We start from the raw sequence: 21,080 nt of genomic DNA, 5'->3' as shown, positions 1-21,080 counted from the left end.
GCCCAGCCCGCACAGCAGCCATCACGCAACTGCTGAAGGGTGTTCACACTAGCTGGCCACCAGCTCCACGTGCCAGGGCCCAGCCCGCACAGCAGCCATCGTGCACCTGCTGAAGGGTGTTCACACTAAGCACTCTCAAGACCGCTCTTGGGAATGACTGCTCAGAACTCCTTTCGCAATGCAGGAGGTCTGTGGGGTCCCTCAAACCACAAGCTCCACGACAAGAAGAAGGGGCTCTGGTCCACAGAGAAAGCCCCCACTCCAGATGCCTGTGGTTCATGGGCAAGTCCACTCCGACTCCCATCTAGTGATCTGCAACAAAACAACCTCCCCCCAGCCCCGTGTCAGGCTAATACCCCTACATGTATTTCTCAAAACACCATCTAAGAGGCACTGTAAGCATTTGTTGGAGCACAACAACATTCTATAACACTCTTTGTCTCTGAAGAAAGAAATTCAGACAGTGGAATTAAGCTTGAGCACTTTAATCAACTCTAATAAATCAATAATCATATAATATAAAAATTTTGATTCATGCATCAGAATACATAAATTATGCAATTGTCACATTTACAAGTATGCTTACATACTTCTGAGTTTGTACCTGCAAAAAATGTTTACAAGTTACTAGAGCGTTTACTTAGCAAGTGTAATACTCTTTCAGTTATAAATAATGTTCGTACCTTTCAAGTTCCTCCTAAATATTTACATTCCTAAATCTGCAGCATTTTTGGTACCTTGAAACACAAACCATATGAAAGCTTCAGAAATGAATGCGTTCAAATGAATCAATTGTTGCAGACTTCAATTCTACCATAAAGTGGATTTTTTCATAAGAGAAAATAAATAAAATGTCAATTCTAGTTTAATGCTTGAAGAGCTTCTTCACTTCTTATTAAACACACCAGAAAACCCTTCATCTGCAGTTTAATTAGTTAAGGTGCTACCTATTGCATATTAAATACTCCCAGTGACTGCATCTGGATTACTGAAGGTACACACTGGTGAGAAGGGGGCTTTCCCCGCTTCCCGTTGGCTCGCGCGAGCCAGCAGCATCCGTCTTACTCCCAAGAGGTCAAGTGAATGAGCATGCCTTACACACGCACACAAGCAACAGCCACCACATCTCCAGGACAGCGGAGCACATCCACAAAGTTTCAGCCTGGCTTGGGAATCCAAGGGAGGCTGCTTTCCTAACAACTACAGAGCAGGGGAGACAGGCTGAGCAGCCGCGCTTCTTACTACTTAATTTTTTTTTTAATTTTTAGACTCTCCTCGTTAAAGGATAAGCACCCTTGCAGAGGTGGTAGGCAGGGGGCAGGGAGTGGGGAGCTGGCGCTGGAAGGACATCAAGGAAGCGAATCTATCACTAATGAGCCTAGTTTTACTTGGGTTTCCTTTCGTGAAACCCTTTTAAATACAAGGCAACATTTTCACAGCTGGAAAATTACAACTAAATCTTGATGTACTGCCAAAAGCAATAGATGTAGTTGTGTGTCATGTACAGATAATAGTACGTTTATGTGAGGATGGCAAAACTGGGCTCAGTGCAGAACGCAGCAGCAGAAGGCAACACTCGCCGGCATCCCTCGTGAACGGCAGCACGCTGTTCCGTGACAATTCGGAACGAGGGCCCTTGGGCCCAGGACGTGGAATTTGAAGCCCAAGAGGGAGGATAGTGTCTCTAATATTTTCAAAGATGAATTTCAGAACGTGGGGGGGGTGGGGGGAACTGGTTGTTAAGTAACACTGTTTTAGAATAAGTTTCGTAATTCAACAGAAGTGTGCCAGCTTAAGATAGGCTTGTGAGAAACAGCCTTGTGAGTAAAACTCTCCTATGGTGGGAATGTTTTGAAGCATGCTTTTTTTTTTTTTGGCCATAAGAGCAAAAGAAAATCTGTTCCTAAAAGCTGATTGTACTGTGTATTACTTAATGAGTATATATTTTTTTCTATTTCCAATATTTCTTACAGGAAAGACTGATATGTGGGAACGCCTTAAGTTTTTTTTTTTTCAGCTAAACACATATTAAGTTTACTGCAGGTTATGAAAGAAATTCATAAACATTAGGACAAGATTTTTAGGCAGTGATGAATGTAGATTTGATTGTAAATATAATACTTCTCTCAAATTTAATGATAAAAATATTGATTCCATATAACCAAATCACCCATGGACAGATAAGCCTAGCCCTTAACAGTTTTTAAACAGGTAAGCAATTTCTTCTTACGTATCAATTCTGAAAAAGTAATACTTGAACAGTATGTTTTAATGGGCTCTATTCATGTAAAATAAATCCCCAGTACCAGACTGATATCTTGGTTGACACTCATATAAAAAGCAAACTTGGCCAAAACGTATTCAAATATCTGCAGATATCTGACATAATATTCAAAAAACACAGATTTGGGAATTATAAAAAAGTGTAAGAAGAGCTTTAGTAATACTCTCAGAAAAAAAAACAAACGCCAATAATTTGTAACATTTGAAATAAATACTAACTTAAAAAGGGCACTCTATTTTAAAAGAACATTGAACAAGACCTTAAATGGAAAAATAAAGCTCCGTATCAGATTTAGAACCTTACTGAAGAACTTTAGTTACACGTGCAGGGAAATGCGAGAAAGGCTATTTTTCCTTTTCCATTTCTTCGTTTTAGAAAAGTATCACACTATTTTGTATTCAGAAAAATTTTTCATAATCTCAAAATACAAATCCTCACAGGGAAATCGGAGAAACTCAGAAATATAAATAATAAGGGATTTTAGTTTACATACATAAGCTTAGTGAACTAGTATGGTTTCTAAATACTAAATAAAACTATGATATCTGCCTTTTATTTAACTTCCAATAAAATCTTAACGGAGATAAACATCAAAAAGATGCAGTTCCCTAAAGAAGTCTCTACAGAGAAGATGTTTTCATTCTAAATTCAGAGACACGCACACACTCATTGTTTCATCTTAAGTACCTTAGATTCTTAAAGCTGAAAAATAAAAACAGCAATATTCTTATACCACTGTTATTTCCACTTACATTTCAGAATGATTCTGTACAAATATATACAATTAATCATAGAAGAAGTCAGTATATTTAGGGAATGGATGTAAAGACATATACTCTTACAATGTCTGAATTCCTTCAGGAGTGGATGTGTCGCAGAGTGTCAGCCTAGCACAGATCTGCCCCCAAAACTCACTTCTCCTTTAGCAGATACTGTTTTGGTTCAAGACCCAAACCATCTGCTCTATTCTTCATGTAATCTGAGACTGAGCCTCTCTCTTCATGCCAAGAATTGGCTTTGCATTATCAGGCACCAGACCATCATCCACTTTTTTCTCCCCAAGATTATTTTCAGACATAATTTTGTATTGTTTTCTTTGCTAGTGATTTTAAAGGGCATGCAAAATCTGAACAGAACAAATTGCATTAGCTTATCTTCCACTTACACCTTACACAAAACTCAAACTGTGAAGGTAATTCAAAGAAATCGTGGTGAAATTAGTGACTTTTTAAAAAAATCTGTCACTCTTGTTAAAAGGCATTTAGTTCATTTGCAGAGTGAAAACTGGATGCTGGCTCAGTATCCAGTAGTTTGTCTTGATACCCAGGCTCCCAGAGGCACAGGCGTGTGCCACCCGAGGCGACCTCTTGCTGGCGAACGGCAACAGGAATGGCACGCCCTGGCTTCTGTCGATGGAGCTCATGTCGTTTCCAACCGCAGAGGCAACCAGTTGTTTTTAAATATTCTAAAAACACATGTATACATGAGGTATATGTAAATATTTTATATACAGAGACATGAACACAGATCCATGCACATCTCTGCATATAAAACATGAACCGATTTTTCAGTAGTGTTATGATGAGCAGTATTCCTGAAGCAAAACATCTATGAACTGGCTTGAGGCGCCACCACGGTATCAACTCTGCTTTCTGGGAGATCTGTTCCTGAGGAATAACTCATGCATTCCTGAAGTTATTTCTAGGCCTGTGGCCCGGGAGTGGGCTGGCCCAGCACCTACGTGAATCCTAAGGAACTGCTCGGTCAGTGACAATCGGTGCCCTTCCACGAGGACTTCAGACAACTGAGCTCCCTCCACGGGTCAGCAGGTGAGTGTCCACGAGGGCCAGTGTTCATGAGTCTGATGTACAGTTGCTTTTGAATCACAATGTCTTTTTATCCTCCTTCCTCTCTCTCTGTCCAATTATAAACACAGCTCACTTGGCTTTATTAACTGTTAGCGAACTTGCCAGCCTTCCGGGACGGTTCATATGGCACTCTGAGAATACTGGGCGTTTCTTCCATCACCCTCACCAGGAGGTTGTCGATGTAGTCCTCTAGTTCCCGGATGTGTGTGTCCTTCCTCCTCAGCAGTTCCTTGTGCTTCACCAGCTCCTGCAGGACCTCTTCATAGGTCAGGCTGCGATAGCCTGCAGTGGCGTCAAAAGGGTTGCTGTCCTGGAACAGGAGACAGAACGTCAGCTGAGTGACTCAACGCCAGGGATGGAACTCTGATGATGACCTACAACTCCAACTTCTTGATATTTCAAACCTTGAGCAAATTTTTCTTCAGAACTGGTAGCCATGTCCACATGTTAGCGAGCCAGTGTAAGGCAAGAATGGGGGCACAGAGACCCCAAAGCCTTGATTACAACTCTCAGCTCTGAAACTGTTTACATGGTTGACAATCTCTGACTACTACAAACTAACCATATTAATTCCAGGTAGCGGAAAAATGAAATGTTCTAGAATAAGCATAATAAAAACACACTAAAGCCAGAAATTTCAAAAATTAACTAGAAGGAACTATGGAAATCCCTGAATTCTATCCAAATGGACATTAGTCTCCACTGCCCCATGGGTTAGGTAATGCCGTGGCCTTTCCTGAAGAATACTGTAAGATACAGCCATGGTCAATCTGCTTCTCAACTCTGCAAAACTAGACGGATGTACTGAGTCAGGCCAGCGAGCATCCTTACACAGAGCTTAGTGGAGTAACTTCAATTTTTGTACAGACAGGCAGAGGCTTTCCACCCGAGTAAACTGCTCTACTTCCTCCCCTGAGTAACAGCACTACTTAATCGAGCTTATTTCCCTTTCTGTCTTGATTATAAGGAAATGCAAGAGCTAAACTATGATCATGTTAAATGCTATGTCTGGTATATTTGTGTTTTCTCTCATGCCATTTATTTATGTAGTTAACCTTATCTATTAAGAAAAATCCTTCTGCAAAAAGGTATAAACCAAAAAAATCATTTGCATTGCAAACTATCTTAATACCCAAAATAAAATAGCAAATATCTGAAGCCAAAAAAAAACCTTCATGAATTAATAAAGGTACAATATCATTCTTTACTTGTGTAGAATAAAAATGCCTAAATATAAAGTAACCCTTTAAAAACAGTTCTATCATTAAACTCAACAATCCAATATGATTTTTACTGGTATGTTTCAAAATATTTCCATTTGACTTTAAGGAAGCTGCTTTCCTTGCTCTGGAGGCCAGGTGAAGGCCAGGGAATGGGGAACAGACTGTTCTCCCTACGACAGAAAGGAAAGGTGCCTTCCTCCACTCCTCACTGTGCTTTGCAACTCAGAGTTTCCACTCGTGCAACACAGCTCTCTCCCGCCCCTTAACCTGGGGCTCTGCGACTCTGCTGGCAGCAGGGGAACCAGAGGACTTCAACTTGATGCTTGGTCCCCAGAGAACACTCTTCTTAAAGATAAATGAAAAACATCTCTATTCATCATCTCTGAGGCTCTGTGGAATAGACACAGCCTGCACTAGGCCTCCAGCCTCTCCCAGCTGTGGGGGTCTGTCTTGTTCCAAGAAGGAAATGAGGCCCCAGGCCCAGTGGCCCACGGCCGGCAGTCGGTGGAGCATGGCTAGAAGAAGCCAGAGCAGAGGCCAAGAGAGGGACTACAAGGCTGGGTTCCCACTAGACCTCCAAGGACACTGACGCTGTTATTAGAGACTTAGATTTATCATATGGGAAGTCACAAGTCACTGGGAGTTTGTAAACAGAAGGAGGACATGATTAAAGCTATGTTCTAAGAAAATTAACATGGCAGAGTGGGCCAGCTCTTCCAGGGGGCTGAGATCAGTTAGCGGCTACTGCAACGATAGAGTTAACAAGAATGAACAAAGAGCATGTTAAAGGGAAGTGAGTTTAGAGTCTAGAAGAGATACTTAAAACAACTCATTTTCTTTTGGCATTAGAAACTGGAAACAGATGTAACTTTGTAAGTTATATTATTCTCCTCCCTAAAAACATTTCAAATATTACTCTAAACCACTAACGGGTGATTATAAGACAAGTGTTAGGTTGTTTTTTTTAACTTTCTCCCCTTCAGATCAAGATCAATTAATCTTTTTAAAGAGTAACTACACACACAGTGAGAGAGAGAGAGAGAGAAACCAAACTATTAGCTTATTTACCTGTTCAAAGCACCTGGGAAAGACATCACACACAGATATCTAAACTCAAAGCCTTCCTATACGATAAGTGAGATCTTCTCCAAAGTTTTTGAAATTCTCTGGTCAAAAAGTGAAGTTTCTCAGTTGCATTTTTAAAAGTAATAAAATCCAAGGAATGTGACTGTATTCTTCAAACAAAACATTTAGAGGAAATAGGAATGCTTATGAGCAACTGACTGATCAACTGACTGATCTGTTTCCCAACCCAACCCAACACAACAATAGCATCTGTTCAAGTCTCTACATTCTTAATGCAATTATAAATTTACAGACTGAATTCTCAGTTAAGAGGAAATACTCTCTAAAAGTCATCTGTGCTGTTAGATTTATCACTGTACCAGTACTATCAGCAAAACAATTTTAAATGTTTTTATCTCTAAAGACACTGAACATGTTTTTTTAATTCTACCTAATTTCAATTAATGCTGTGATGTAACACAAGCAAGTGAAATTCTCAAAAGCAATCGATTATTATCTCAAAATATTGCTCGTCACTTTCCAGCCATAATCCCGAATAAGCAAGTATATAATTTGGCTTGCTTTTTTTAAACCTCTCACAATGATCTAATATTAACGAATTACACAAATTGCCTGGAAATATTTTTTGGTCTTTTCAATAAATTTTTCATTCTCCTTTTACATGAACATTTTACCCCAAATATCAGCCTCAACTTTTTGAGCAAAAAATACCTTAGAAACATATGCACTATAAACTACATTCTGGAAAACATAAAATAATTAAAAACAGTTGCATGCTGAGTTCCAGATTTTACACCATACTTGAAACCCACGTAAACCTTCTAAATTTAGGCCCAAGATTCTTAAATTGAGTGATATTCTAAATAATATGAAACAATCTCTGTTAATATAACTTTAAACAAAACAATAAAGATTAAATATTAACTCACACATATAAACCAAAAGAAATTTAAAATATTTTCTGATTACAAAAATTACTTCTGCTGAAAGAGGAAAACCTTCAGGAAAATATTTACTTTTTCCAAAAGATACTTGTACTATTATTCTTGGAAAACAACTTCTAAGGTCAGAGACGTCTCTAAACTCAGAGAAAGCAACGCTGGCCTACAACGGAGCTGCCACCTCCCCAACGCACGTTCCCAGAGTTCTCCATACAGTGAACACATTTCTAAGATGACCTCTTGTTTTGAAATTTAATATAAATTTTCTGTTCTCCTCCTCCTTTACAACCAATCCTTCCTCATTCCTACCCTACCTGTTTCACAGGTCCACACAGGGATACAAGAAAATGGAGACTGGGTGAAAGAATTATTACATGAAGTTTTACTCAGAATCTTAAATGATACGGTTGTGCATACGACTGTGAGAACTACTAGTGATTTATTTTTACTTTTCACACAGGCCAGCATTTAAACTGGGATATGTACATTTTTTACAATATTTAAATTTAAACAAAAGCAAATTATCAGGACTCAAAATAACTGAAGATTTAAAGAAAGGTTGTCCTGGTAACCAAATATTGGTGGGGCAGTGTAACTGACATGCAAGGCAGCTAGAGGAACGAGGGGGAGAGGAGATGAAGGCTTGGCATTCTCGGATCATCTCATTATTGTTCTAATGAGGAACTTTGCTCTGGGAATATCATCTCGGCTACTTTCACATCTTTTGTCCTCCTCCCTTCATCTCCCTTTCAGTTCTTAATTAGGCCTTAAAGAGCTCACACTGCCCTTTCAACTGGCTACTGCCCCTGTTTAAACACTGTGCTTTCACAGACAGGTGTTGGCACCAGCATGTAAGACATACAAACTTAATTACAAAAAACTACGTCCAGAAGGGGGAAAAAATAACGTGGTGGATGGCGATTATTGGAGAACTTAATATAAATTACTTCAAACATCTTCTAATCTTCAACAGAAAAATTGTTCAAATACTTTTCCTCAACAACAATCAGAATGAGGATGAGCTTTCTCTCCTTAATTGTATCACGCAGTAAATTAACAACACCTAGTAATCCCTTAACTGTCATTTGGAATAGTTAGTATTCTAGAGAAAAATAATCACACATCAAGGGTTCTTTTTATCACCTTTAAATCCTTTAACTAAAACAATTTTCGCATTTTATTTCTTTAAAGAATTCTCGGGATGCTTTTACAGCAATAAATTGCAAGATTTGGGAGAGTACATTCACAAGCACACAGGAATTGTAATTAAGGTTATTTAATAAACAATAGCTACACGTTCAATTGATTTTTTGATGTTGCATTTTGTTTGAGATTAAGCAAGTCTGATAGAATTCGTTTTACTATCTGATCAAAGGCTGACTCCATCTATTCTGACATTTCTTGCCAGACTGCCATATTATAAAGACTTGAGTATTTATGAAACATCAAAACTGACAAATCATTTACATAAAACAGCAAAAACCCCAAGTCCCCTGCTTCTATGTTTTCTACAATTTTAAAGACAGACTACTGCATTTAGAATGGCTTAGAAAAAACCCTGACCCCACCTGAGCTGCTTCTAGGCATGTCACATCCTAAAAAATTGTGATATGTGATCGTTTAAAAAAACTCTTACTATACATCTGGATCACACACACTCAGGACAGATGGCTGACCCCACAGCCGCCGCAGCCTCTTGCAATCAAGCTCTACTTCTGCTGCTCGGTGAGAATTTAATTTTCGACCATAAACATCGGCCCGTATCTTTGTAAGGTAACTATTCCCTAGGTTTAGCGTATTTAGAAATGCCCACAGATGCAATGGAACTCAGAATAGGCAAACACTGATCGAATAAAGCTAGTGACAGAGGAATCCTCACGGAACAGGCGAGCTGCCTCAGTTGGTTCTGCCAACCCTCTTAATACATGTGGTTTTCTTCTAACTCGTAAGTGGGTGTCTTAAAGAATTTCTTATTTCAAATACTTTCCTGGTTAAGCAGGTCTCTTGCTAGAACATTTTTCCTATTGCTGAAAGCCAACAAGCACCTTCATTCATTTTCAATCCTCAGCCCAGCAGCAACAACAAAAAATGTGTTTCCACAATCCCTCATTCTGTAGCTGCACTGCGGAACTGTATGTACACCTTTCAAAACAGTTTACAGGCAAAACACGTATGTTCTAAATAGGCTTCAGTTACAGCTACGTGTGCGTCAGCATCCACAGATCATTCTATTGTACATCAAAGGCAGAACCTGAAGCACACGATCACACCGGAAGCCGGGACTCAGGTAAGGGAGGACGGGGAAGGGAGCCTGGGACGCCAGGGAGACCCGCGCCGTCTCCGCTCTCCGCTCTTGCAGCGCAGCCCGCAGCAACTCACCGGGATTTTCCTGAGCTCTTCATTGCTTGTGGGATGCATATGAAAGCTAATAAAACACAAACACAAATGTTAAAAGTGTATTGCAGTTCTTGTAGAAGGAAACACAGAAACAATATTCTTAATGGACACTGTGGCAAGTTTCCTAAAATCCTCAACTGCTCGGCATAAAATTTAATCCAAGACACAGAAGGAAAACAGTATTCAATAGTCTTAAGGCATCTAACATTTTAAACTGTGGCCAAGAAAAGCAAAACCCTTCAGTTATATTAGAGCTGAAGAACTCTACCTCTAAATATGTCATTTCTGTAATCTTTAAAGATAAAAATTCTACCCAGCCTCACATTTTACAAAACTACTTCTGATAACAGATTTCTCATTTTACACATGCTCACCTAAAACCTTCCGACACAGTGATGGGAAAACTGAGTAAATGCAGACTGAGAATATTTGTAGAAGAAATGGGTTAAATCAATCTTTAAAATGCTACAAGTATTAGGAAAAAAAAAATTTTTTTCAAATACTGACCTATCAATGGGAATGAATTCAGACTTGTAGGAACCATTTGTGTCACTAATGTGACTTCTAAGTAGCTCGTCTCCAGACTTCAATGCCGAAACGGACCAAAACAAAACAGATTTCTCCCATGCAGAGAGTAAAACACATCACAGCTGAATGCTGTAACCACTCTCTCCTTTGAAACATGTCCATTAGGACTGGGACTGTGAGTCCAAAGCAGCTAAACTTCAAAGCCATCTGATGAGTAAATATTTCATCGGTGCTGCCCGAGTTTAATTTTTACCCAGCACTTAAGAGTATTAGCCATGGAGCCCTGCACAACACTACTGTCCTAGCAGCCTTTCTTTCCCACACACAAAGACTTCATTGCCAAGTAGATGGTTTTTTTTTCTTTTTCATTATCTGTATATTATCAGCATTTAAAAACAGCAAGAATCCTTTAAAGTGTTCCATTTTAAAACTTTTCATTGTGTGACAAAATATCTGGACACTGGCTAGAACTCCTCCTGGAAAATACTTACAGTGCCAGGAATCCCACGTACGTGCATCTAACCACCTCCGACCGCACTCCCCACGCAGCCAAGGTTTCGTGTGCTGTGACTAAGGTTTGCTACGCTGGCATCCAGAACTGCTTACTGACCTTTTCCAGGTAGAGATCCTGTGGATACATTTAGTACCGCACAGAGCTGGGTGGCACAGCCGAGGGAAGCATCCTTTAAATATCGACAATGAGTCACTGACTGGTTATGTGGCCGAGGCATTTTCCTTCACTAGACCTCACTATCTTCCTGGTATTCTGCATGGTTCTGAACCGGTGTCACAGTGCCAGCAGAAAGCCCACGGCCTGATAAAGGCACCTTAAAAGAAAATGATGACAAAAACAGATTCCAGCCTTTAGCATGGAGTCCACCTTGCCTCAGCAGCTGCTAAGAAACATGGCTTCCATCCTCTGTGAGATAGTCAACATCGGGTCTAGGGGACTCTCCTGCCCCACTATCTCACAGCAAGTTCTCCGATAGGCAAAACAAACAAACAAACAAACCAAAAAAAACCCTTTTGCTCCCACTGGACTCATTTTCTCAAAGACGAGATGGTTTGGGTCTGGTGGTATGCCTAGACGCTTGTGAGATGAGGTTAAAGGACCTTGACACAAGCACTGTGAATGCATACTCCTCGGCTCTGTGAGTGCAGGAAGACCATGGACAAGGCACCTGACTCCAAAGGTGTCTGTCAAACGAGGGTGCCAGTGGTGTCTGCCACGTAAGACTGTGGCTAGAACATGCTTGAAAACAATTTTACTTCGCAGACATTCACATGGTATTTAATCTGTCAGACACTGTTCTAAGGACTTCGCCTTAGTTCATTTTGGCAAAGTAATTCAAACAATCTGCATGGCCCCTGAGGCGGTCCTAAGGTCCCATCTTCCATATCTTCATTTTAAAAAATAAGCACATGAGTTACACACAGGCTGGGTAATTTGCAAGTGGTCACTAGTTGGTGACAGTGACAGCGCCTGGCTCCAGAACGCCTGCATTGGGACACACAGCCCCATCTCCTTCCACGCTCTGAGATTCCGATCCAGACCACTGGTGCCACCGTGATGCCCTGAGCTGCAGCCAGGTGAGAACATACAGCAGAGCTCAGCACGCCCGCAAGCTCAAGTTGTAGAACACAGGGGGCAATCTTCCATCAGAGCAGTGAGCCAAAGGTCTCACACAAGGAGACAGCAGGACTTTTGCAACTACATGCCTGACAGGTGCGGCAGGCAGAGGAAACCGAGTTCTGCAGAGAGCTGCCATGCCAGGGCTGTTGGATTGAACAGCCTAGAACATCAGGCAAGGAGGGGTTGGAGCAGGGAGTCCTGGAAGGTTCTGCCAAGGTCCAAGGATGCAAATCAAAGAACAACGGGCAACATATCCACCAATGCTCACCTTTTCTCAAGAACCATATTCCAATGTTTCTTATTTGGCAACACATCCCATCCATTCCATTCCATCCTTCAGGGTTGGACAATGTTGGGTCTGTGTAAATTTCAGTATATCTCAGCAAGAAATTGGACTATGATATAGAGATACTGGTACACTCATTGTTACTCATGGAGTTTTTAAGGAGCAGGTATTTAGGAAAGAGATTTTTATAAACACACACACAATGTGAAGCCAGAATGCACCTCTATGACCTGAGGACCTCTGAGATGGGTTCAGAATGACAACACTAACAGCCACAGCTCTAAAGGCAGGGTGGCCAGCACAGGCCGCCCACGGCACAGTGAGCAGGCGTGCGGGGCTCTGTCTGAAATCTCGGGCAGAACCCCTTCCTCGTGGTCTGCTTACACTCACTGACGTGTCAAAACACGGGACAAACTCGGTCATTATAGCTGCCTCTTCTGATCTATCCTGTAGGCAGAAGAAAGAGCCAGTTGAACTGGGTTGAATTATCTCAGCACAAAATAAAATGTCTCTATTTATTGAAGTGTGGCATCAATTTATGGTATCTTTCTGGTTAGGCTGCCATCCTGGTGTCAGACACTGACTAACCCAGTCTGACTGTTCAACTGAGCTGCTGACAGCTTAAGGAGAATCATGATTTTGATCAGGTGTAAAACACGCTCAGACACGCTCACACTGAAGTCAGTCTACATAAACTGAAACTCCAGAATTTAAAAATTTTAGTTTCAGAAACCAAAATTAAAGAGTTTAGAGGAAGCAGGGAATTTCAAACTTTCAAGCTAACATTTGAAATTACTATTTCGAAAAGCTTCTAAACTAAGTTTATTTGTAACAGCCTTCACTTATTAGGCAAAAGCTCAAATACCTTTACTTCATGATGTTTCCAAATTTCAAAGAATTTTCCTAGTAATTCTAAAATTTAAAATAGTTCCTAAACATATCTAGAAATTATTAGTATCTCTTCCTTAATGTCACTCATTAATTTAACTCAAAGTTGGAACAGATAAGGAGGAAAGAAACAGGAAATAAATAGATGACAATCTAAAAATGCCCACTGATTTGTGCTAAGGACTGGTCTTCCATATGCTTGAACAGGACAGAAAAACACAGCAATCCTTATGCAAAGATGAGACCAACTACTGCAGTCAACACCAGGCCATTTGGCAGTGACCTTCCTTTTTCTCCTTTTCAAACACACATGCATTCTTTTGGAGCAAGAAACCCTACGAAGAGGAAGACTCTCCAGAGTGAAAAACCCATGAAGTGTGTATGAAGATGGAAAGAGCCTCTTAACAAGAAGGATGTGGTACAGCCCGTGCCGCAAGGCAATGACGCTGTGGAAAACACAAGGATCTGAAATCTTTCAACAAAACACAGAACTCAACGTCTCTCCAAACCTGATTACTACTGACTCTAGAAAGCAAAGTCCATTCTGGCTGACAACTTGACCTATGTTGTATTAAACAGGTGAACTCAGTAAGTGTGTCACCTGGCGGGGAAGGGAGCAGAGAGGAGGGATGGTAGGAATTAAGTTCCCAGACACTGTTCTAGGCCCTACTGTACTAGGAAAGGGCATAGCTGCCCACATGGGAGCTGGCTTCCAAGAGCATCCTATGTGCTTCCAGTGTAACTGAGAACAGGATCCAGAGACCCCGTGCTTCATCTGCTGCCAGAGGCAGCTGGCAGGAGCTGTACGCTAAGAAGGACAACACGCTTCAAGAGGCTGTGAAGACAGCACCCATTTGCGGTTGGTCTGCAGAGCCGCTGGCATTTTCTGGACTTGACCATGGTACCAGGGACCTCAGAGACTCATACGCTCTCTCACTTGATTTGAATCCCAGGAACAAGCCATGTGCAGGTGACAAAATGAGCACAGAAACACTGGGCACATGACCTGAAGCAGTTCACTCAGGAAATGGCAGTCAGGAGGCAGAGAGAGGAGCCAAACTCCCCCCACAGCAACCACACCACAGAGCGCCCCGGGGAGCTGGTGGCGGTGGGATGCATCAAGGCCCAGGCAAGTTCCTGCCGCTTCTTCCACCAAAACCAACTCAGGAAAGACTCAAATGCTGGCAGTCTGGGGGACAGAACTATGGTGGAACAGCAACAGGATTGGACTGACCGCACTCCCTCTTCGCTGCTTGCCCCTCAGTGCCTTGAGGCTGCAGAAGACACAGCCTGGGCGCCCTTGCGCCTTGGTGCCAGGAGGCCGCCGCTTCTGGCCTGGAGCACAGAAAAGGTCCCTCCGCAGGCGCTCTGCTCAGTCCCTTCAGCTGTGCCTGGCTGCCCCCGACACGGCCCAGCAGCGCCTTCCCTGACGCCCTCACCCCACACACATGCCTCTTCACTCACTCAGCTTTCTGCATTTAGCTCTTCAGGACTGGTCACCTGCTTCCTGCTGAACTCTTAACTGACACAAGAAGACACGGAGTGGGACTAACTACTCACTAATGTAAACAGCAAGTGAAGGACAACATTTGTTCCATTTCAGTATTAGAAAAAGAGACTCAAAGTAAAACAAACTACTGCAATTATTCACACCACTACCCACACTACCCTTTCCACTGCTGCCTTCTGCTCTAGAGCTACTGATTTTAGTCTTCTACTTTACAATAACTCATTGCTAGCGGAGAGGAAACTCCAGCCTTCCTGTAATGGCACCTTTCACAGTTAGTTGGAGGCTGGACAAACTTATTCTCAAAATCATCAATTTACGATTTTAAACTGATTGCACCTGCGCTTTTGAAATGGTACCCCTTACAAGTACCTGGGTGTTGAGTAGTGTCACTTGTATTTACATATCTGCCTTACACTTTTTACATATTTCCAGAATTTGTCTAAACAGGGTTCCAAGGGAATAGTAATTAATAAAGGCGAGAGCGGGACCATGCGCTCGAGATCCCGCCTGCTAAGCCTGCTCAGCGATTCTGACTGCCTCCTTCCACGAGACCCGCTGCGCAGGCCCTGTCGCTGCAGCCGTCTGCACACACAGACAGGCTAGCCTCCCTGGGATAGGCTCCCGTTTTAATTTTTGCTGGCTTGGTTACTTTCACTCACTCACCTTCTCTAATCTCAGACACACCCCCCAACCCCAGCACTCCCTGCTTCTCCGATGGGAATCACCGACCAGGCAGCCAGGCTCCTCGCCCTCTCAGCTCCCTCAGGGACCGCAGACGCCTCCTTCCAGCGTCTCTCCCGCCATGCCTGCTGGCAGACATTTGCTCCTAAGAATCTAACTACTTGCTTTCCCTGTCATCTTCCACTTTTCAACTCCAGGAGAAAACACTGCAAATTTCTTAAGGCTTAAGACTCTAAAAAATAATAAAATCATTTTATTTTCGATGGTTTTACCTTGTTAAGAGGGATGCATGCTCATCTGGACCACTGGTTACTATGGGGAGGGTTGAGGAATGGGGGAAATGGATGAGACAACTGCCTCCAATCTCCTCTCATTCTTCTCGTATCTGGGGAAAGTAGCGAGAGAACGGGAGAGGGCCGCTCCCAGCATCTGGGAATGGGGGACAGCCATCTGATGTCATCCCAGGGTCCCCACTGAGGATACTACTTAAATGGTTTTGACAGTTCTGACATACTGTTGATATCGCTGCTCCAAGGTTAAGGAAATCCTTCCAAGGACCATGTGCTGACACAGTCCATCTCAGAGTCTATTCATCCAGACACTTGCTGCCAAATCTTGACTGGGAGAGTTGTCCTATTTGGCCTCCACAGTACTAAATATCCTCTACAGGCCTCAATGAACTGGCTGTCATGCCCCGAGCCCACGAGCGCCTGGGCATGCTGTTCACTGCACAGGCTTCAGCAAATGAGAAGACCCACTTCTGACATACGCACTCCACAGTCAGACCACAGAGCCTGTGATTTTCGCTGTGGTTGGGGTGCTGAGTCCAGTGTTCCAGCTGGAGGAAGAGGGGATCCCCAAGACTTATTTTATTATTCAAAGGGCAGTATTAACAGAGACAGAGAGCGGTCCATCTTCTAGTTTACCCTTCAAACTGCCGCAATGGCTGGGACTGGACCAAGCCGAAGCCAAGTCCATGCGTGTGACAAGGATCCAAGCACTCTGGGCTATTCTCTGCTGCTTTTCCAGGCACATTAGTAGAGAGCTGGATTGGAAGCTGAGCAACAGGGACTTCCTCAAACTAGCACTTATGGAATGCCAGCTTTGCAGGTGACAGATTAACCCACTGCACTACAATGCTGGTCCCTAGACCTTTTTCAACTTTATCTCAGTGATTTCATAGTCTCCCTTAATTATCACTATATGGACAGATAGAAGGACCAACTCCTCCTAACTGCAATCTCTTTATCCGACGCCATGTTTATAAAATGCCTGGTGACAAGTCTCAGATTGCATACCTTATCTGTTCCTCAAAGTTAACATGACCCCAACTTCTGGTTGCTGAGGTTTGCTCTTTTTGGCCCTCTTCCTCCCAGCACACTCTCCTTGGCATGCCAGGCGCAGTCTCAGAGCACCTGCACTCTAGCCTGCAGAGCACCCAGCTCAGCACCACAGTGCCAGGTCCTCCCAGCCAGCCACAGAGCACCCAGCTCAGCACCAGGCTGCCAGGTCCTCCCAGCCAGCCACAGAGCACCCAGCTCAGCACCAGGCTGCCAGGTCCTACCAGACAGCCACAGAGCACCCAGCTCAGCACCACAGTGCCAGGTCCTACCAGACAGCCACAGAGCACCCAGCTCAGCACCAGGCTGCCAGGTCCTTTAGATTGGCTCAGGTCTGGCCATTGAGGCCATTTGGAAAGTGAACCAGCAGATGGATGACATCTCTCTCTCTCTGTAAAATCTGCCCCTTAAACAAAAATAAATAAATCCAAAGAAGAAGAGGAAAAAGAGGAAGAGGAGGAAGAGGAGAAGGAAGAAGAAAAAGAAGAAGAAGAGGAAAGATAGACAGATCACCATGTATTTCAAAGAACTGGGATTAAGAGTGGACCAAAGACAAGGACTATGAAAAAGCCCAGAATGACAGAATGCTGTTTGAGTCTGCCTTTCTCTACATATCTTAACTGGTAGGGTTTCCATCTCTTCACTGGAAGCCACTTAAAGGAAGGAAAAAATATCTCCTCAATCTTTCAGTCGGAACATCTGGCACAGTAACCATGCCATGGCAGGTGTGTAACAAATGAATAGTATATAACATCAGAGCCAGCGCTTAATAAAAATTTATAAAAATTTTAACTCATAAGAGTAAGTTAATGATGTGTCAACACAGATTCAACCAACAAAATATCAAGTTCCCAAAGAGCAGAAGAGATCATCATCAATGGGATGTTTGGAGCTCTTTTTAAGATAGAAGGGAGTGGGGCCAGCATTGGGGCCCACAGAATAAAGTGGCTCCTGTGGCCCAACCTCCCCTCACAATGCTGGTTTATGTCCTGGCTGCTCTATTTCACATCTAGCTTCCTACCAACGCCCTGGCAAAAACAACAGCAGGTGGCTTGGGCCCCTGCCACTCACGTGGGAGATCCATTAGATACTCCAGGCTTCTGGCGTCACGGCTGTCTGGTGAGCGAACCAGCAAACTGGTGAAGCCATTTCTCTTTGGTCTTTCCCTCTCTTGCTGTGACTCTTTCACAGAAATGGATAAATCTTGCTTTACACAAAACAAGATAGGAAGCATTTCAATATTTACACATCTGCCAGTGAGGACTAAAAAAGGTTTCAAATCAATTCAATTAGCCAGTTTACCCAACTTACCAAGTAGGCCTAACATGTTAGTTATTTGAACACAATAAAGATTAAACTGAAATTCTTCTGATAAATCTTTAAGCTCTATTTCCACACTTCTTCCATTAAGTCTATGGAAGAATTATACATTAAGCTAGTGAAGTTTTTTTTCAAATGTCTTTTCCAAAGCTCTAAAAGTGCCCAAAGAGATGCCTGGTCAACACTACCCAGCACATTTCAATGTTAATTAACATGCAAATTCAGCTTAACAGGCCAAGGAAACTCAGTACTTTTTCACCTTTCTTTTTTTGGAATAAAGCAAATAACCAGGTACCATGCTAAATTAATGAGAATATAGATTAAATACTACATTCTCTTGGGACTGGGCATGTACACTAAACACTTAGATGACAAAACAGAACCTAACACATAAGTGTCCATGGGGATTAACAGTAATTTACTCATTAATATTCTCACAGGAAAACATTTTATGAGCTCTCAGAGGGAAAACAATGAATGATTTTGACCAGTGACACCAAGCATCACGGACAGCAAATTCAGGCCTAGCCATTTTCCTTTAATGAGTACAGACTTTGCTGTTGGAGAAAGTCCTAAAACTCGAGGACTTAAAGACATTCTGAAATTAAGGCATATTTCAACAAAAATATAAACTTCAAATCCAGTTTAGGTTGCTTCTTTTTCCTGGTAAGGAAAAGAAACAAAACAAAACAGAAAGTCCAAACTATTCCCGCTCTCCTAATCTAAGCCCTGGGTTCCAAAGGCCGTCAACACAGGAGAAGTATCCATTCAGCGACAAGCATGAAATCTCTGACATCTCAAGTTTCACTTAAGAATGCAAGTGAGTTTCCCCATCTTATTCCACAATATAATCACATGTCTCTTGACATAAAAGAATCTTCTCCCAAGATCTTTTAGGGAAATCATCACTGCGTCTCCGTGGCTCTCAGATCTGGCCCAGCCTCCCACACCGCCGCTTCTCATGCTCCGTGTGCATGTGTGGGGGCGTGATCAAGTAAAACTGGATGTACGAGACTGTGACCCGGGGATGGGGTCTGGTCAATGACCAACAACAACCCAGCAATCTTCACCAGTCTTTCCGTAGGAGCGGTGGGCGTGAGGACAAGCCTGGCCAGAGGTCAGCTGGGGGCGTGGCTCCCTGGGCGTCTCTGCAGCAGACCAAAAAGGCCAGCAGGCTGCTAACATCCTTGGCCAAGAAAGCCCCAGGTCGACTATGTCTCTCTCTCTGGGACAAAGTCACATCCTTGGAGGGGAAGCCCTGCGCTGTCAGGGCGGCCTTCTCCGTTCACAGACAAGCAGTAAGCAGGCTCCTGGCCGGCAAGCAGCCCCTCCCCAGCCATCTCTGCAGAGCCTTCAAGGAGGCAGAAATGGTAGCCAGAACGGCCAGGGCTGCTTGATGGGTGACCTGGCCACAGGCTCCCTGCATCCTTGCTGGAGGCAGAGTCTGGGTGCCCCTGCAGATTCCCAGCCACACTACAACCCAGGCTGAGCAGCCAGACTTAAAGCATTGCTGACAATCAAATTTGCTTGAACAAGGCTACACAATTCCCAAAGCAAACTCTAAAATGTTCTGAGGAGGTTTCAGCGAGTAGCATATCTTCTTCTTGTCATAAAGGCTTAAGCTTCCTTCTTTAACAGCTCGACCTGGGCTCAGCCATCCAGTCTGCGAAGTCATCACTCAGCTGGACCGGACGGCCAGAGCTCTGCCACTGACCACGCGCTGTCCCCCTCAGTGCCTGCAGGAATTTCTGGGCAAAGGACTTCTATAATAGTATAATAATTTTACCTTGTATAGGCATACATTTTCTATTTAATGCAGGAAACACTTTCTATTTAATTCCAATGTGGTTTAGTTTATCGCATTCAAAACTGCTACTGGATACACACCTTGAAACACACTAGAAAGTATTAAGTCACTGTTTCCTGCCAAATGTATATCCTTTATTGACTGGTTTAAAAAGAAAGTTCCTAAATTCTTTTAAGATATTTTAGGCTGGGAACATATTATTGGGAAAAGTTCCACCACTTCACTGAAAGCGATGACTAAGCACTCAGCAGCCACCATATGACAGGGTCAGGAGCCAGAGCTGCCACTGCCAAGGGCACTGCCCAACGCTCAGCATTCCACGTGCGGATGGGACTCCACCTGCTGCACCAGGGCTGTTATCCCCATTTTACACCTGAAAACATGAGGCTTTTCAGGGTTCTCAAGTTAGGTTACATGGCCATTCAACAGAGACTCAACTCCAGAGCCAACACTAAGTGTAGACTTAGCACTTCTGTTAAACTGCATAAAAGTCAGAATAGATTTTTATGACCATATTCACATTTTCTTGTTATACTGTAAGAAGAATTAAATTTATCTTCTGAATTAGATTACCATTAGTATGATTTTTGCTTTAATTATTTTAATTATTTGGGGGGATTTTCTTGAAGATGAAACACCTAAATGAAATAAATACATTAAGTCTTTGCACCTTGAGCACCCCCACCTGCTACACCAGGCTCTGCAACCAGCTAACCCTCTGCTCGGTAGGCTAACACAGCACCACAGGAGCTCCTCCACCAGGGCCACAGAGAACATACCTTCACACCTCCAACTAGTGAAGAAATGGTATAATTACTAGGGTGCTAGTGAAGAGCTCATGTTGTAACAGCACGCAGTCACCATTTACATAAAACACTCTAAATCACATCCACTTTTTTTAGCAAGCATTTGAGGAATGAACAAAAACGGCTGTCTACCCTACTCATTCCCAACGCACAAAACCATGTTTAATGGTCACGATCACGCTCAGAGGCCTCCCACTTAAAGGAGAATTTCCCAGTTTCTAGTAGACGCCAGTGCCTCTGCTCAACCAGTGCACTCTGCCCTGATTACAGGTCATTTCCCGGAAATGCCCCCATAGCTGGTGAGGGGAAGAGGTCAGTCCTCCAGGAATCCTACTTCCTACTTTAAAACCATCCCCAACCCAGCCCCACGGGGCTTCACACACAAGTAAGCCAGAAACAAAAATTGGCCGGCCCCCAGTGCAATGGCCTAGTGGTTAAATCCTCACCTTGCATGGGCTGGGATCCCATATGGGGGAGCTGGT

General features: G+C 43.0%; 1 protein-coding gene across 2 annotated transcripts in view; it reads right to left on the bottom strand.

The window, feature by feature from the left end:
• Positions 1 to 469: 469 nt before the first annotated feature.
• Positions 470 to 21,080, bottom strand: part of RAB11FIP2 (RAB11 family interacting protein 2) — a 38,689-nt gene continuing 18,078 nt past the window's right edge. The window contains exons 4-5 of one of the 2 annotated variants that reach the window (XM_040992042.1): positions 9,782 to 9,827; positions 470 to 4,462 (exon numbers count right to left, since the gene is read on the bottom strand). In XM_040992042.1, coding sequence (XP_040847976.1) covers positions 4,235 to 4,462; positions 9,782 to 9,827 — 274 coding nt within the window. In that variant the 3' untranslated portion in view covers positions 470 to 4,234. Of the gene's footprint in view, positions 4,463 to 9,781; positions 9,828 to 17,114; positions 17,873 to 21,080 lie in introns of those variants that run through there. The other variant, XM_040992043.1, reaches the window with a different exon arrangement.

Source organism: Ochotona curzoniae, unplaced genomic scaffold, assembly GCF_017591425.1.
Source record: "Ochotona curzoniae isolate NIBS_2020 unplaced genomic scaffold, NIBS_Ocur_1.0 contig_66, whole genome shotgun sequence".
NCBI lineage: Eukaryota > Metazoa > Chordata > Mammalia > Lagomorpha > Ochotonidae > Ochotona > Ochotona curzoniae.
The sequence above is the reverse complement of the archived record's forward strand: the minus strand, read 5'-3'. Positions and strand labels throughout refer to the sequence as shown.